The sequence below is a fragment of the Berghia stephanieae genome, chromosome 10 (genome assembly GCF_034508935.2).
Source record: "Berghia stephanieae isolate SIO BIC M18660-M18661 chromosome 10, UCSD_Bste_1.3, whole genome shotgun sequence".
In the NCBI taxonomy this organism is placed as follows: Eukaryota; Metazoa; Mollusca; class Gastropoda; order Nudibranchia; family Aeolidiidae; genus Berghia; species Berghia stephanieae.
In genome coordinates, this window is record NC_088369.1 from 41,759,518 (window position 1) to 41,779,517 (window position 20,000).

A 20,000-nucleotide genomic window follows, 5' to 3' on the forward strand; every position below is an offset into this window, starting at 1 on the left:
TAATAATTACATAAAAAAAAGAATTTAAAATAAATTTATAGAAGTTTAAATAATATATATATATATATAATATGCATTGGGGCGACATCAGATTTTGATGAAATAATTACATAAAAAAAGAATTTCGTTCTAAAATTAATTTATAGAATTTTAAATTATATATATATATATATATATATATATATATATATATATATATATATATATATATAATATATATATATATATATATTGAGGCGACATCAGATTTTCAAAGTAATTTATTACTTTACACTTGGGTTATTTACACCCAGAGAGGATTTTCTTACTATTCTTAAATAAAAATGTACGTTGAGCAGTTTTAACATCAGTGATATTTATTTATATATTTATATAAGGCTTGTTTTTCTTTGTAGAAATTAACCCTCTCCTTACCAACTATAGGAAGATCGTGACATTCGTTACGATACAACCAACATTATTCTTATTCAATTTGTACATCATAAAATTTAAAGAAAATGAATAGTGTGTTGTAGAGCATGTTTTTATTAATCTCTAGAACTTACTGCTATTGTGTTTGAGTGATAAAAAATATAGTTTTGTGTTAGTTGGGTGCGAAGTTTTGGGGAATATCCTGAAAATGGCTGGTAAGGAGAGAGTTACAGGATACAAAACTCCATCTCAAGTACTGCCTTTGTTTTCACTCAAATTTTATGATGCCTATTTGATCTTAGGGATGTCCCGATAGCTCAGTTGGTAGAGCACCCGCTTCGCCAGCAAAGGGACCGAGATCGATCCTGGGTGCAGTCGATATTTTCTTTCTGACCCGCCTCCCCTGTCCACCCAGCAGTCATTGGGTAACTGGGTTTAATAGATCTGGCGGAAAGTACTTTGCGATAGACTAGGTTGCTTTCCAAAAGGTAGCAAGCAATTACTATTGTCCGTTTCACGCTATAGAAACCGGAATAAACTCCGGCTGAATGGGCCTATGGCTACGAAGGATTTGATCGTAAAATGATTTATTTTTTCATCATAATCATTATGACATTAATACCAATTTGTAGACGATTGATCACGAATTAAATATGTAATATTTTGACAAAATCATTATCTTCCTATTTTTAACGGCTTTGATATGATCCAACGTATTACTATTTGCCGGTCTGATAACCCAAATTCTGATGGTCTCATTGTTATAATGGAAATTCTCTCAAACCGACGCAAATAAATATCGTCTATTACTACAATGCTAAAACAGGCCTATAATTGAATTCGGTTGTCAGACCTGCAAATTTGTGCACCTAGATAATATGATGACCTCAAAAGCGATGTCGATGCCATGAATTTCCAATAGGGTTTTTTTTTTTTAGAATTAAATAATATCTCATTCTTTCTAGGAATGTGAAGACTGCGATATTTCTTGGAAAAATGGGAGAGACTGAATTCTTTTTTTTCAAAAAAAAAAAAAAAAAAAAATAAAAAAGCAAATCGATTTTCCCCTGTCTTAATCCAGTTAATTGCCAATACCCTCGCGAGGTCCCAGGTTTGAGACCATTTGCGAGGATTGATATTTGAAGAACGAGTTTTCTGGCCAAATTTTTTAAAATATATGTCATTAAAGAGTCCGGCCATCAACTTGATCACTATACACGTGTTGGCATGCACCCGAAAATTAGTTTATGACGACGTGTCCATATATGCAGGTCTGACATTTGAACGCGATTATAGGCCTAGTTTAACATTGTTGTAATAGACAATATATTGCGTCATTAAATTTTTTTTTTCTTTGATATTTCCACTACTACATTTAATGAGCCCATAATGATTTGGGTTATCAGAACTGCAAATATGGGTACGTTGGTTGATGATGACAAATAAGAAACGTTGATATTACGTTGATGTTATAGATTAATACTCAAGTGAATTATTGTGTTTATTAGTTGTAATGATATTGTTATGATGATATGTGTCAATGTTATGACTAACGTATGTATAATATTATGTTTTGTACAAAGATGAGAACTGAATTATACTGATATAGTTATGAATTGTAATCGGTATTGAAATAAGAGAGAGAGGGAGAGAGAGAGATAGAGATAGAGAGAGAGAGAGAGAGAGAGAGAGGGAGACAGAGAGAGTTAGAGAGAGAGAGAGTGTGTGTATGTGTTTAAATTTATATATATATATATATATATATATATATAGTTATATATATATATATATATATATATATATATGTGTGTGTGTGTGTGTGTGTGTGTGTGTATGTGTGTGTGTGTGTCATTGAAAGAGGAGAGAGAAAGAGAGAGAAAGCGATACCGAGATTGTAAGGATTATTACACATAATATGTGAACCGCCGTGTCAAAATGGTATAATGTCGAGTTTGAAATGCAGCTTCATATTTCATCCCGACATAATACCCTTTAGAGACGATGGGTCACGTATGTGAGTGAAAAAAAACGTTTAGAATCACGAGGCCTCACAATATCAGCTCTAGTGGGCATGGGTTCAAGACGGCTCTGGAGAAATGGCGTGGGTTATACTATACCAGTTACGCCAATCAGCATTAATTATGTCAAAGTCTCTGTGAAAATGCATTCTAGTCATGTTGGTTTGGTGTATATTATAGGCCACAGTCAAACCTCGTTATATCATCACGTTTGTAACATTGGCAACTGGGTGGGGTTCCTGATCTCCCATAGTGGACAGGGAGGCACTGACTGTGTCTTCTATCCCCACGTGTCTGTTTTCCAACATGCTCTATTTCTTTGTCTTGGAATGAGATTTCTTGGTTTTGTCCTGGTCCTGGCCGGATACCCTGGCTGAGAGGGAAACAATCAAATGTATAGTTAGTTTTGGGAGATGATATGTTTCCCCCCTTATAACTCATCTCTCTGTTATATGTACTATATTATGCTTTGTTTACGTATTATATGATTTGTAAACATTTGAGTGTATTTCTCTTAGTGGGGATCTGTGCTTGTGTCTGGATGAGACTTTTAGGCGATCTCAAACTAAGTACTCTGATAGTGTAATCTTGGAATCTACATCTGCTGTTTACTATTCGAACCAATTCCCCTTTGTCTTACCGTTTCTTGGGTGCTTTAATTGGCGATATAGGCCAATTGCATTCGGTGGCAAAGTAGTAGAGGTAATTTGAATTTAAAACAGACCTTACTCTTCATTAAGTTGGCTATGAGCGAGGTTCGCCTTAAAGCGGGGTTGATATCACGAGGTTTGACTGTTATACAAATATTTAGTCACCCATCATTACAGTTATGTTCGTTATTGTCATCTATTTATTTGTTCGTTTCTGGGTGGGGATCCTGACCTCCCATAGCGGCCAGGGAGGTACATACTGTGTCTTCTATCCCCTTATATCTGTTTTCCAACATGCTTTCTGTCTTTGTCTTGGAATGAGATTACTTGGTTTTGTCCTGGCCGTGGCCCGAGTCCTGGCTGGGAGGGAAACGGTCAAATGCATAGTTATTGTTTTGAGAGATGATATTTTTTTCCTTGTAAATCATCTCTCTGTTATGTATTATTATATTTATTTTTAATGTATGATGTAAGCATCTGAGTGTATTCCTCCTTGTCGGATTTTGTGCTTGTGTCCGGATGAGACTTATAGGTGATCTCAAGCTTAGTACATTGATGGTATGCTCTTGGAATCTACATCTGATCACTATTTGTCCCCAATTCCCCTTTGTCTTACTCTATCTTGGGTGCTTTAATTGTAATTCTAGAACTTTCGACTATCCCATTTTCTTCCTCTTTACTGGCGCTGATATAACCTAAATGTGTTGCAAGCGCCGTAAAACCCTTAAAAACAAAAACAAAACATTTGTTCGTTTATTTATTCTTATGCATTTGTATTGAATTTAAAAACTAAACATACAATAGTGCAGCTTATATTTTTGGGTCACATTCAACTTGAATTCATGACATCTCAGTCAGCATTGTGTCTAAAATTATGACAAGGGTATTTTTGAGTGTTATTTTTGGCTTCCCATGGTAGGCAGGTCACCTCTGCTATATCTTCTGTCCCGCTGGGTGGGGTTCCTGACCTCCCATAGCGAACAGAGAGCCACTTACTGTGTTTCTATCCCTCTATAATATCTGGGTGGGGTTCCTGACCTCCCATTTTCTTCCTTTTTACTGGCTTTGATATGACCTTAATGTGCTACAAGCGCCGTAAAACCCTTAAAAACAACCTGTTACAACCAAAAAAATAATAATGATTTGCAGAAGTCTAGTCACACTGTTGAAAAGATATTGTTCATATTGAATGAAATTTTATATTGATTTTCATCTCTTGTCCAGGCTGTTGTTAACTGTGATACATTTAATTAGTATGTTATTGTTTATTGTATTGTTATTGTAGCATTTTATCCAAGAGTTTGATATTTTTTCCAAAGTGAGACATACAACAAGAGCCTGAGTGAGGTCTTTTGTCTTCCCATAGTGGGCAGGAGGGGTCACTCACTTGCTGTAACTTCTATCGGTCAATATTATCTGTTTTCTAGTTTGCGTTCTGCCTTTATCTTGGAATGAGATTACTTGGTTTTGTACCGGTCCTTGTAGATATGTGTCTTTGGCTGGGTGGGAGAGAAACAGTCAAATGTATAGTGTTAGTTTTGGGAGATGATTATTTTTCCTCCTGTAAACCATCTCTCTCTCGCTCTCTCTCTCTCTCTCTCTCTCTCTCTCTCTCTCTATATATATATATATATATATATATATATATATATATATGTATATATATATATATATGTGTGTGTGTGTGTGTGTTATGTGTAAACATTTGAGTGTACTACTCTAGGATAGTGTGCTAGTGTCTGAATCAGACTTTTAGATGATCTCAAACTTACACTGATGGTGTGCTCTTGGAATTTGCTTCTGTTCCGTATTTGAAACATTCCTTTTGTCTTACTTTATTTTTTTTTTCGGGAGGTGCTTTTACTTGAATTTTAGAAGTTTTTTGACTATCGCATTTTCTTCATTTTTACTGGCGCTGATGAAACCTTAATGTAACGCATGCGCTTAAAACCCCTTAAAAACAAAGACATCGAATATACTTTTACGTCATGGTACAAGATTATATCGAAGGGCTAGAGCTCAGATGGTCGCTGGTTCGGATAAGTAAGTCAGTCAATAACAACACTTATCATCATCATCATCAATCCCATATGATGAATGATCATCTGGGGGATACACGGGATGCAGATCTCACCACTTTCCGCCATTAGGCGCGGACGTTAAAGGCTCCATCCATACACGTTCAATTTTCTACCAGTGACGATCTGGAGACAGACACGGCTGAAGCAAATCGTAGTGAAATCGCAATGTGTATGGCCACATTCCTGGGCGACGAGCGGAGGGACGTTCGGTCGCTCGGAAAGCCCGCCTTGCTAAGAGGGCCCATACACGCTCAGTTTTCATCCAGGGACGATCTAGGGACAGGCACGGCTGGAGCAAATCGTAGTGAAAACGCAATGTGTATGGCCAAATACCTGGGCGACGAGCGGAGGGACTGTCGGTCGCTCACAAAGCCCGCCTCGCCTAAGTCTACTGGGGCACGGCATGTCAAGTGTTGTGTTAACTTTCTTCCATGACATAACATGTGTATCCTTGCGGTGGACTTGTCTAGCTCGATGGCGTCCATCTCCTCTCAACACTAGAGATTCCTAAAATAACTTTCGTTTGGTTCTGGTGTCTGTCTCACTTTGGCTAAACTCGTCATAGAAAAGAAGCATTAATTTGATTTTGTAAATTCCTATAATATTGTTTAATAACGATGATTTATTGTTACTTTATTTATTATTTAATGATGATATAAAATGATTTTGAAAAAGATTAAATAAACTTAAATCATCTTTCATAAAAGTGGCTTAATAAAAATGTCATGCACATGAATGTTGTACCGTTCGATCTTTCTTTTTTCATCATTTTATCTTTATAAATTTATGTATTTATTTATTAAAATTATATATATATATATATATATATATATATATATATATGTGTGTGTGTGTGTGTGTGTTTGTGTGTGTGTGCGTGTGTGTTTTCATTCAATCTTAAGAGGACGGGAGAGCTCGGATGGGGTAGTTTTATTATTATTTATTCATGATTGTCTGTTATAATTCCTTATTAAAATGAGCTCAAAGCGCTATACAAGAGGTTCCAAACTAACAGTAACATTTAACATCCGTGCTGCACCCCCCCCCCCCCCCCCCCATAAATATCAGTTACTGGACAGATACTTATTTCACACCCGAGTATGGTGAGAAAATGTGAGAAAAGAGCCAGCGAATCTGCTATGCTTTGCTCACAGTGTGACTCGAGCAAAAGACCTGTAGATTAGAAGCCGAATGTCATACAAGACCACAAAATACATAAATAAATAAATAAATAAAGTAAGAACATCGGACCAAATGGATTTGGATATTAATGGGAAATAACTCGTTTCAATGTGGTAGAAAAGGGGCACGTAACCTATTAAAATAATAATTAAAACAAGGGAGGTAATCCATTAAATACAAATGTCCGAAAAAAACAGAACATCCTGAACGCGTTGCCTCCCTTGAACGCAAGAATTGTCATTATTGTCGGGGTGGAATTATTTTACTTTTATCGTCATAGTAGTCATCATAGCAGCAGGATATTTTTATCCCTTTATAGTTAAAAAACGCTCGCAAGAACTGTAAGCTCATCCAAGATTTGGAAATTAAGTTTTAGAATGCGCTCGTGACTATTTTAGTTCATGACATTCAGCGTCTTTGAGAAAAAAAATAGCAGCCAATAATAATAAATAAATAAATAAATAAATAAATGGCCACCTTTGTGTAAAAGTATTGGGTGACTGGCTCCTATCAAAAAAAAAAAAAAAAAAAAGGAGAGACAAAGAGGAACAGTTCACGTGATAAATAAAACCCACCCCTTTCCCCAACACAAGAACCCAGCAAGACATAATATCACACCCATTCAACGATAAAAAAAAAGATTTAATGTCCTTTATTAAATCAATTAAATGTAATGGTGAGGAAACAGAATGAAAACGTTGAATATCAATACAATACACATTGGGTGTCAATGTCAATAATAAATACAATACGTTATGGGCATTATTATCAAATTAACTCATAAATGCTCTGAGACAATGGCATCGTTATAGAAATGAACCAAAAAAAATAAATATTCAAAGAAAATTCTTCAAAAACAAAAACACAATAAACTAAACAAAAAAAAAAACAAACAAACAAAAACCCCCCAAAAAAAAACAAACAAATAATATTTTTAAAAAATTTTTTTGCGACACTTTTAGATTTTTTCAACGCCAGTAAAAGGGAAGTTGATGAAAAAGATTTAAAAAAAAAAATATAATAGGTCAGCACTAACAAGTACGCAAAGAAATAAAAAGAGACAAAGGGATACGAGTTTTTGATTGTTTGTATGTACTTTAAGGCGCTTGAGACACTTTTAGGTCATATCAGAGACTGTAAAAAGGAACATCATTGGGGGGAAAGTTGTAGATCTGAGGTTAAAAGTACCAAAGAAAAAGTAAGACAAAGGGGAAGTGATTTAAATAGGGGAACATAATATTCCATGAGCAATCTACTATTTTGACATTACCTAAAAGTCCCATCGGAGCAGAAGCAAAATACCCCTTAATAGTTTTACGGCGCTTGCAAAACATTAAGGACATAATATCAGCGCCAGTAAAAAGGAGGAAAATGGGATAGTAACAAAGTTCTAGAATTACAATTAAAGCACCCACCCAACAAGTAAACAGGGATTAGTTAAATATATACCCCAGAAGTAGATCAAAAAGCGAAATATCATCATAGCTTGTCTGAATGGAAGGAAGGAGGGATGGATGGAAGTGAAACTATTCTTATAAAAATAAATAAAATGAGTTAAACAAAAAAAACACAACAATAATTTGTCAACAAGACCAACACGGAATCCCAGCCAAAGATTATTTACATATCGACACAGGAAAAACAACGTGTAAATCATAATACACAGCATGATGGAATGTCACCATTTAACTACACACCTTCTCACTGTTAGATCACATCGTCTCAATATGGCATGTGTCAGGATGAACCAAATAACAATAATGGAGATAGCCACCACAGAATTATATCAAATCTGCAGTGATGGGCAATCCGTCTTTTGCAGATAAAGACGTTGAACTTGAACATGAATTGGAAGTTAATTCAAAATTATCTAAATTGTTAAATTTTGTTTCCTTTGTTCAGCAATTTAATCATTTAATTTTTTTTCTTCTTCTTTATTTTAAAAAAAAATAAAAAATATTTTCTATATCCTTGAAACCCCCCCCCCCCCCCCCCCCCCCCCCCCAAAATAAAAAAAAAGAAAAAAAAAAGAACAGGTGTCCGAAGAGCTAAGTTAGTATAGCACTTGCCTTACAAGATAACAAAGTCTGACCACTTTGTCAATGCAGCAGTGATTTGGTAGCTGGATCTCATTGTGTTTTGTTTTTGTTTTTAAGGGTTTTACGGCGCTTGCAACACATTTAGGTCATATCAGTGTCAGTAAAAAGGAAGAAAACTGGATAGTGAAAAGATTCTAGATGTACAATTAAAGAACTTGAGGAAAAAGTAAGACAAAGGGGAATGGTTTAAATAGAGAACAGATGTAGTTTCCAAGAGCATACGATCAGTGTACTTCATTTGAGACCACCTAAAAGTCTCACCCAGACACCAGCACAAGATCCCACTTAGAGGAATACATCCGTCCAGGGTCAAAAACCAAGTAATCCCATTCTAAGATAAAGACAGAAAGCATGTTGGAAAACAGATATAATATGGGGATAGAAGACACAGTAAGTAGGTACCTCCCTGCCCACGATGGGAAGTTAGGAACCCACCTAGAAGCATTCTCTTCGTTTAACTTGACACAAACTGGTTCTCTCAATTAAAAACTTTTGGTTGGTAATTTTTAAGTTTTACACTATTACGACATTTATAGTTCATTTCAGTAAAAGCAAATACAAAAGGGGATCAAATGGCAAAAGATAAAGATCTATCTGTTTTTGTTTTTAAGGGTTTTACGGCGCTTGAAACACATTTAGGTTATATCAGCGCCAGTAAAAAGGAAGAAAATGGGATAGTAAAAAGTTCTAGAATTACAATTGAAGCATCCAAGAGAAAATAAGACATAGGGGAACTGGGAACAAATAGGGAACAGATGTAGATTCCAAGAGCACACCATCAGTGTACTTAGTTTGAGATCACTAAATGTCTCATCCAGACATAAGTACAGGTCCCCGCCATGAGGAACACACTCAATTGTTTACAAATCATACATATGTAAAAGTAAAAATAATACAGTACATAACAGAGAGACGATTTACAAGGAAAAAAATATCATCTCCCAAAACTAACTACACAATTGACTGTTTCCCTCTCAGTCAGGACAAAACCAAGTAATCTCATTCCAAGACAAAGACAGAAAGCATGTTGGAAAACAGACATTGAAGGAGAGAAGACACAGTATGTACCTCCCTGCCCTCTATGGGAGGGGCAAAAGATAAAAATCTATCTGTATATGTGTGTGTATATATATATATATATATATATATATATATATATATATATTATATATATATATATATATATATATATATATATATATATATATATATATATATATTCAATATATACATACTATTTCAATACAAACATCATAATTTTTCTGTTTAAATTCCAATGTTTATAGACAGGTTCACGCAAGCTGCAGTTTGCGGTTGAGGCAGTGGAAAAATCATTGTTTTGTTTCTAAGGGGTTTACAGCACTTGCCACATATTTAGGTCATTTCAGCGACAGTAAAAATTAAAGAAAATGGAATAGTCGAAAGTTTATACAATTTACAATTTAGAGAAGCCTAGAAAAAGTATGACACTGGGGAATGGTACAAATAGGGAACAGATGCAAATTCCACGAGCATACTGTCATTGTACTTAGTTTGAGATCACCTAAAAGTCTCATTCAGACACAAGCACAGGATCCCACTAAGAGGAAAACACTCAAATACGTTCATAATACATTCAAAACGACATATATATATATAACAATACATAACAGAAAGATGATATACAAGGCCAGGGCTAGAACAAAACCACGTAATGTTGTTTGTTTTTAAGTGTTACGGCGCTTGCAACACATTTAGGTCATATCAGCGCCAGAAAAAAGGAAGAAAATTAGATAGTCAAAAGATTCTAGATGTACAGTTAAAAGGAATTGAGGTAAGACAAAGGGGAATTGGTTCAAATAGGAACAGGTGTAGATTACAAGAGCACACTATCAATGTACTTACTTTGAGATCTCCTAAATGTCTCACCCAGACACCAGCACAAAGTCCCACAAAAAGGGATACACTGATCAAATGTTTACATTATACATTCAAAATAACAAATATTACAATACATAACAGAGAGATGAGTTACAAGGAAAAAAATATAATCTCCCAAAACAATAACTATGCATTTGACTGTTTCCCTCCCAGTCAAGCACTACGACTAGGGCCAGGGCAAAACCAAGTAATCTCATTCAAAGACAAAGACAGAAAACAACTCGGAAAACAGATATGAGGGGATAGAAGACACAGCGTGACCCCCTGCCCAACATTGGAGTTCAAAGACCCCACCTAGAGAGTAAATCTCTCTCCCATCTAGCATACACACCAAAATCACAAATAGAATCAGAGGCATACATACATACACATCCACACACACACAAACGCACGCACGCATGCAGACATCAATTTTTAAATACAACAAATTAATCATTATAATTTAGAGAGAATGTCAAATTGGTTTTTACAATCATGTCATACAATATAATATTGAGAATAATAATGATAATAATGATAGTAATATGTCTTTGAAAGAACAAGGCAAATAATATAATATAGGAAAGTAACTCTTTGATAATACAGTTAGAAGTTAGCATTCTTGTACATAAATACAGTGATAATAATAAATAATACAAGGGTAATAATGATGATAATAATAATAATAATAATAATAATAATAATAATAATAATAATAATATAATAATAATAATATTAATAATATTAATAATATAATTATTATTATATTATTATTATAATGATAATAATAATGATAAATTTGAAAACTTGAAAACATGATACCTTAAGCTGTTTTTCATCCTTATATTATATATCAATATATATATACATAACTTAGCAAAATATACAAGAGAGCCCAATAAGACATAATATTGTTTCTAAAAGTACATTGCTCCAGATAATTTTTGAAAACATAATTTACAATATCGATAATGAATCCTGATAATTAATTGGGTTTGCGTTTGTATTTGAATGGCAGTATCAATAACTCAAAGTAAGGACAAAATTCTTTTCAGATACAGAGAAAATCAGCTCTAAAAAGTAAGTGCGAGTCATCTTCAAAACAGACCAAAAAAAAAAAAAAAAGTCATGAATAAAATTTGGAAATCTTTGTTCTCGAAGAATATAAACATGAAAAAAAAAATGTAGAAAAATATTTTAACATATTTGAAATAAAAAAAACACAAAGATTGCAATTGTTTGCGAAGTGTGAGAAGTGAAAGTAATCCTTTCTTATGAGACTTTGACGGGACAAGAAAAAAGATGGATCATTTTTTAAAAATTAAAAAAGAATAATGAATTTAATAGCTATATATATATATATTTCGGGTCCCTATTTCATTCCAGCACAATACCGTTTTGAGACGGATGGTCACAAATGCTGATTTTTAATATATATATTTATATATTACAATCAGGTCTAAATCAGCATTTGTGACCATCCGTCTCAAAACGGTATATTTGTCGGGATGAAATAGGGACCCAAAAAAAAAAAAAGTGAATTTAGCATTGAAATGGTTAGAAAAATCAATTTTCAGTTTTTTGCAATGTACGAAATAGTGTTTACTCCCAACAATAACGAATAGACATAAACCCCCAAGTTTCCTATTGCAGCCATTATTTCAATTTCCAGAACCTAGGTAATTCTGACACAATACTGCTTCGAGTCGAAGGGCCACATTCATAAATGTTCAAGGGCAGACAACTGATTGGATTTGTCTCTTTTTGAGTAGTTACTATCCCTTTCTTCATTCTATAGCAACTTATATAGCACATCGTCACCAATGAAAATAACGAGATTACTTTACTAAAACTAAAAGATGACCAATATGTACATCTGTGCTTGCAAGGGTCAACAAGTCCAACCACTTTTCAGCAAGGCAGCAGTAGTCGTTACGTTTGTTTTGTTTTTAAGGGTTTTACGGCGCTTGCAACACATTAAGGTCATATCAGCGCCAGTAAAAAGGAAGAAAATGGGATAGTAAAAAGTTCTAGAATTACAATAAAGCATCCAAGAAAAGGGAAGACAAAGGGGAATTTGTTCAAATAAGAAACAGGTGTAGATTCCAAAAGCACTCTATCAAAGTAGTTAGTTTGAGATCACTAAAAGGCTCATCCAGACACAAGCACAGGTCCCCACTAAGAGGAACACACTCAAATGTTTTACAAATAATATAATAATAATATAAAGAAAGCATAATACAGTGCATAACAGAGAGATGATTTACAATGAAAAAAATATCATCTCCCAAAACTAAGTATACATTTGACTGTTTCCCTCTCAGCCAGGGCATCTGGCCAGGACCAGGACAAAACCAAGTGATCTCATTCCAAGACAAAGACAGAAAGCATGTTGGAAAACAGATATAAGGGGATAGAAGACACAGTATGTACCCCCCTGCCCACTATGGGAGTAATCGTTACTGCTCTCTTGATGAAAATGGTAAGAGATCTAATTCCTGATAAGAATAAAATCGAAAAGCACTTGCAATTGATTAACCCTCACCTTACCACCTACATCAAAATCGTCACATTTATTGTTACGACACAATATACATTTTTCTTATTCAATTTTATTTTGGACATCACAATCACCATTGTTCAATTAACAATAAGAACATAAAAATGATTTGTAGAGAGATTGTTTCGAGTTTTAAAAATCAATTTTTCTGCTGGGTAATCCTGCCATTTTTGGGAAAATACTGAAAATGTTCGGTAAGGAGAGCGTTAAATGTTTACAGTGAAAGAATATTTGTGCGAGGATATGGGAAGAAATGTGTAAGCAATTTGAGCAGGATATAACTTTTAAAACCTGCTATGCGACACCAAGATAAACTCTATATCAATCCATTGGGCACTTTGGAATCACCACAAAAAAAAAAAAAAACAATAATCTGTACTCATAACTTATATAAAAAAAAGAAAGTAGCCCTTAAGAGCCAATAGGCTCAAGGAGCCGGAGTTAATTCCAGGTTCTATATTGTAAAATAGACAATATAGCTATTGCTTGGTGATACTCTTTGGCTAAGATGCTAGTATATCAGAAAAATCTTTCCACCATATTTAATAAACCCAGCTACCCAATCACTCCTGGGTGGACAGAGGGGTCTAGAAAGCATATTGACTTCACCAAGGATCAAGTTCTCTACTACTAACTACTACTACCAGGCCTGTAAATCGTCTTTTCCAAAATTGTCTGAAATTGTCTTTTAGCCATCGGTTATCTCAACAGGTATAGAGTTGGGTATTAAAAGTCATTACCCGATATAATAAAAAAAATTAAATGACCAAACAGTGTCATGGTTTAATTCTTAGTAAGTCTTTTTTTTTTTGTAAATGAAGAGATAATATCAATGACAACAAACATAAAATTAAAAAATAAAATAAAAAAAGTAAAGAAAAGAATTAGAAAAGGAAAGACAATAAATCAATTAATTTATAAGTTCTCTTCGGTCAACTTAAATCATTTTCCAATGGATCATTATTATAATTATCATTAATTATAGGGTTATGCGAATAAAACTTGTGGGTAAATTCAACTGGAGTGCGAAGAAGAAAAAAAACCAACCCAAAATACCCAAAACAAATAATTAAAAAAAAACCCCAATAAAAATAAGGAACTAAATTTAAATACCACAAAAAATAAGAAACTATCGTAATATAATAACTCATGGCAGTTCTAAATTTAACTTGAGCTGTTTTATCTGAGTCTAAAGAGTGCCTGCTCAAAGCTACGGGTATTTTGAAACAAAAAACCAAAAAAAAACCCGATGTAAATGATTTAGTCTTTATAATAAGATTGTCCAATTCAAAGTATTATAAACGATACAGGAAACTGGGAGACCAACATTTAAAGAATAACATGAGCAGCTCCGCAAAACGTGAAGTTAAGAGTGTACAAAGTATCTCAACTTTATTTATCTACATATATATATATAGAAAATATTTCAAGTATAATTATGATCAACTTCTACAATATTGTTTCGAGCATTCGCTCTTATCAGGAAGTGGAAGTGATGAGAGCGATGCTCGAAACAATATTGTAGAAGTTGATCATAACTAATACTTGAAATATTTTATAAATAGCTCCTTTTATAAAAAAGTTGAGCACTATCATTTCATGGTATTTGTTTTTATAATTGATATATATATATCATAATATATATAATATATTTATAATTGATATATTTATCAATATATATAATATATAACTGGTAGGTTTGCGGTGAATGTTCCAAATTGATCATTATACTGACCTGCCTCCCAGAAATGGCAAAAATTTGTAGTTTTCATGTCAAAAATTCTAATCACTACATGCAGACCTGCCAAAAAGTATGCATAATTTATTGAATTACGAAATTTTGTCTCGGAATTCGATACTTCCTGAGCACCTCTCAGTCTGTTTAAACTTCTTGAAAATGAAATAAATACAATGGAATACATAATTTTGAGTATTTTGAAGTGTCATTTTAATCCCCGATGAAGGCAAATTGTTCATATATAATACATAAAATGAACTATAGTGACTGCTATTTTATTAAATTTTCCTGTAGGCAGGTCTGCTACATCTTTACAATTGTGACCCACCTTGTCAATCTGGTATTATATCGAAAGGAACATATGATACCAAAAAAAATCATAAAGTCCAAAATTATCAGAATAGAAGGAAATGTAAGTGGCTGGGTGCTTAAGGCATTGCACTGTGACCTGGGTTCGTGCCCCTCTTCAAGCACTTTTGTTTTTTTTTCTTTGGGTAAGATTATTTACCCCCATTTTGCTCACTTTGGACAACATGGGTGATTCTTATTGACATCAGACACTTGTTTGTTGGATTATCTAAATTCCACCATGAGATGCCAAGGTGACAGCATCTGCTCATGATGATGCACAGAAGGGCATAATTATACGTTTTTTAAAAAGTTTTTATGATTCAAAACAAACCTCATTCTGCTAAGTGTAAGAACTATGTGTAAAATTCAATTCTATACAAAACGTTCAATCCCACATAATATCTTTTGAGATGATCGGTCACAATTTGCACCAAGGAGGACTGAATAGAACTTCAAAAATCCTTACACTATGTTACCATAATATTTTCATTTTCAACATGTCCTCTTGAATTAGAAAAGCTTATTTTGCCCTGCAGATGGATTCCACAGTGTACAATTAATTCTACAATTTTTTTCCTGGATAAGTTGGCAGGGCTGTGATAATGACAAACAAACAAACCAACATGAAAAGGTTATCAAATTTTACTGGCAATCTATAGTCAGAACATATTCTACTTTTTCATTTTGGCAAAAAAAAAAAAAATTAAAAAATTAAAAACAAATAAATAGAACAAACAAAAACAACTTTTACTCACTATAGCTATATAAGTAAGTAATACACTTCACAATCTGATTGACGCTTGCTGAGAATTGTGTGACTCAAGCCACAGAGTATTAAAATTCTAGGAGCACAGAACTGCTCTCTCCATTCATGTTGTTAATCGTTTCCATTGGTTTTGAGTCTGATCTTGTTCAGACTTTAGGAAAGACGGCACTGCAGTTTTTCTTAGTTCTTCAGGGCTTAATTCATCTTAATTCAAAAATGTCTGATATGTAGAGAGATCCTGGTTCAGGGTAGTTACTATTAATGTTGGTGGTATCCCTACATATTTGTTGCTATATAGGAAATATTCTGTCATTGTAATTTGGAATGGCATGTTATCATCTCGACATAAGATGCGACCAAATAGCTTTCACCGCTGTTCTTTTATCACTGTATGTACTCAGGCATTGGACCATGGTTTTTTCATAGAGATCATTATTTGTAAGTCTCTGGCTTAATAGATTCCGATTGTGCGGCACAATTGTTCACAGTGGTTTGAATCAAGACTTTTCTGAGTTCTTTTTTGTGTGGCCCCAGACATATTAGTACGAGCAGTCCTTCAGAGCCTCTCGGCCCATGGAGCCGTAGTTTATCCCAGTTTCTATAGCGTGAAACGGACAATAGCAATTGCTTGCTACCTTTTGGATAGGACGCTAGTCTATCTCAAAGTACTTTCCATCAGATCTAAGAGACCCAGCTACCCAATCAATGCTGGGTGGACATCCGGGATTGATCAAGGTCCCATTGATTGTGAAGTGAGTGCTCTACCAACTGAGTTATTGGGACCCCCTATATAAATATGCCCTGCAGAGTTATTGTCAAGTCTCAAACCCGAGCCTTCTAACAAGTCTTTGGCCTTAAACTTTTATCTTCTTACAAAATGATGGTAATCTTAATAAAAAATAATATGACGTAAATTATTTTTTTTGCCAAAATGAAAAAGAAAATCTGTTATTATTAATGTATGGTGTAAAACGACGCGTACTTATTTGCAGGTCTGAAGTAGGCCTAAATACTCGTGGGCTCATTATTGTGATGGACATTATACTCTCAAACCAAACTTAAAATACACTCCATTACAACAATGTTAAATCGAGCCCATAATCGTATTCGGCTATCAGACCTGCGAATACATGCACCTCGGAGTAAAAGAATAAACTACTACATCATTGTCAAAGCATACTGACACGTGAAGCATGAATGATAAGCTATTATTACAAACATCTATTTTTTGTCTGAATTTTTGCGCAGCTTCCCCCCGTCTATTAAATTTCAGCTCATGAAACGTGTCTGTGAAAATTAAATCACCAAAAGAGGAGAACTAAACAAAAGAAAAAGGAAGCTGTTGCTGTTATTTTACTACTTGCAGTATATTTGATTGAAAGAAAACCATTATTTTTACATCACATCTCGCCTCATTGAAATCAGAAAATGCCCAGAATGTGCCTCACTTCCCACCCCCTCTCCCCTCTTCTTTGGTCAAATTGTGCCCCCCTCCCATCTATTTGATACTTATGCTCGAGCTTTTATATATTGCAATATCCACTAAATGTGCTAAAAGCGCTTTACAAGGGGTCCCTGACCAACAGCAACGCGTAACGTGTAGAATGAAACATGACGCCTGTTAGGTGATATTAATATTACAATATTCTTCCTGACAGAGACAGCACTGTTAACGACCAGGTACTCATTTTACACCTGAGTACGGTGAGAGAATGCGAGTAAAGAGCCTTTTCCAAGGACTCAACTATGCGCTGAGGGGGGCTCGAACCGTGGCCTTCGTAAAGTTATGACCAAAAAATGACGTCAAAATGCCAGTCTTTTGCCACAAAAGAAAACAAATCGTGAGTTGTATTCAATAGTTCAACCAATGAAATAACTTGTTTCCATGAGCTCTACTAACGACAACTCACTAGGCGGTGCAAAAACCAAATAATGACGTCAAACTGCCAGTCCTTTTGGATTTCAGGTGTCAGGCTATAACATAACGATCGCTACGTTCGAACCCAAGACCTTCCGATCCGAAAGCAAGTGTCATACCACAAGATCACATAGTCGTACATGATACTCTAGAGTTGTCTTTTTATTTCAATTTATCTAAGTCACATGATCAATATTAGAATTCAGATTTTCTGAAAAAGTGTGAATCATAACATGACATATATAAATTTGTGACTCTTATTCTATCTTCTCAATGTCTATTCTGCTGACTTCTAGTCTAGTCTAGTCAGCGAGTGGTGGATGGTGAGTAACGATTGAATGAGACCCCCCTGGAATGGGGACTGCAGCACTGGTCGGCCGACCCGATTGCGTTGGATTGGTTGATGAGGTCGTCGTATTTTGGGTGGGCGGTGATAAGGATGAGGATGGGGACGATGTCGATCGAGACGGTGACGAAGAAGACGTAAAGCCAACACCAATACCCACACCTCCAATGTCGGTGTCGCTGTCGTCGACATTTTTAGATTGTTGGGGTTTAACGAGTTTGAAAGACATGTGGGGTGTTGGGGATAGGGTTTTACTGACAAACAAATCACTGCCGTCTCCTTGAACTCCCTTAGCCGAATCGTTACTTTTACCATTTTTGGACGTGGACGTCGTCGCTCCGTTTTCAAACAAATCCGTCGGTTTAAAGATTTTGCCCGAGGTAAAGAAACTATCCTCGCTGCTTTGGAACAAATCCTCTTTCTCGTCTTCTTTATTATCGGTGTTGTTATCATTAACACTAGCTCCATTCAGGTGATTGTTGTGAGCTGTCATTTTGCTTGCGCTTTCGATCCAAGAGGAAAAAGAAGAAGTCATGGCAGACGAGGCATTGCTAGATTTATTCGCGCTCTCGTCTCTGGAATTTTTGAATATCAACGGTGAATCGTGTTCTGCCGGGGAAGATCGGTGCTGAATCTCCAAAGACGAGAGATCAAACCTATCGGAATGCACGTTCCTCGAACTGTCCGAATCTGAGGGATGGTGGAGATGATTTGGATGTTGATGAGGATGGTGTTGATGGTGGTGTTGGTGTTGGTGGTGGTGATGATGGTGATGGTGGTGTTGGTAGTTGTGGGGGATGAAGCTTGAGGAGGATGAGGAAGGAGGCAGGCTCATTTGACTGGCCATGGAATTTTCTAGACTAGGGGTAATGTGAGTAGCAGATGAAGCATAAGGTCCTCTGGACGGGGACGACCTGAAAAAAAGATGGTATAAAAGGAAAGATAAGCGCTGGATAAAAATGTGCTTCCAAAATGTGTCTGTCATATCAATCTGGGAATATTTTTAGATGTACATACATAATCTCATTTCAAGCTCAAGACAGAAAGCAAGTTGGAAAACAGATACAGGGGGATAGAAGACACAACAAGTAACTCCCTGCCCACTATGGGATGTCGGGAACCCCCCCCCCCCCCCCCCCCCCCAGATACTGCAGATGCACTATCACTATTGAAGGACAGAGAACAGAGTGCCTATGCTAAAACAAAAACCACACTGTCAGTGTCAATGTGTCTAATTAACTGTTGGATCAACCAATCTTGAATTAATTTAGGTCATGTTGTAAGCCAAAAGACTGACCACTCACTCACAAAACTGTTGTGAATGAAAGTTATTGTATTCAAGTATCGTAACTTGTATTGTCCATCTAATGTAGTATCGTTCACAACTAGCGTCTATTCTACTGGCTACCTTGTTGAGAGTCATTCTGTATCCAACCGTCATCCTGTACACACGTATCTTACGTTATGTTGTTTAATAAATGTTCTTTACTGTAACAATTGTGACCCTTCGCCTCAAAACGGTATTAAGTCGGGTTGGTTAAGAAAATTGAATTTATAGCCAGAAATATCAGACTTGTGTTGAGTTTGTCTCTTATTGAGGAAAATGGATAGCATATTTTAGGGTGCTAATGCCAATAATTTATATTTTTGACCAGTTTAACATTTAAATCGGCTTTTAAGAGAGAGAGAGAGAGAGAGAGAGGGAGGGAGGGAGGGAGGGAGGGAGAGGGAGAGAGAATGAGAGAGAGAGAGAGAGAGAGAGAGAGAGAGAGAGAGAGAGAGAGAGAGAGAGAGAGAGAGAGAGAGAGAGAGAGTTCCTTACGGTCCCAAACCCAGCCTTTGCTCCAGTAACAGTTTGAGGTTGGACAGTGTCTGTCTCAGGTCACTGGTCCCTATCCCATAATAGAACCGCATCTGTCGACAAGAAGGGATTGGATTAGATTTAGTCATAGTTTTAGAAACTTTTTAAAAAACACTCTCG

At 35.3% G+C, this 20,000-nt stretch overlaps 1 protein-coding gene across 1 annotated transcript in view; it reads right to left on the reverse strand.

The window, feature by feature from the left end:
• Positions 1-14,824: 14,824 nt before the first annotated feature.
• Positions 14,825-20,000, reverse strand: part of LOC144981151 (UV radiation resistance-associated protein-like) — a 25,723-nt gene continuing 20,547 nt past the window's right edge. The window contains exons 15-16 of the mRNA XM_078929300.1: positions 19,842-19,933; positions 14,825-18,933 (exon numbers count right to left, since the gene is read on the reverse strand). Coding sequence (XP_078785426.1) covers positions 17,976-18,933; positions 19,842-19,933 — 1,050 coding nt within the window. The 3' untranslated portion in view covers positions 14,825-17,975. The remainder of the gene's footprint in view (positions 18,934-19,841; positions 19,934-20,000) is intronic.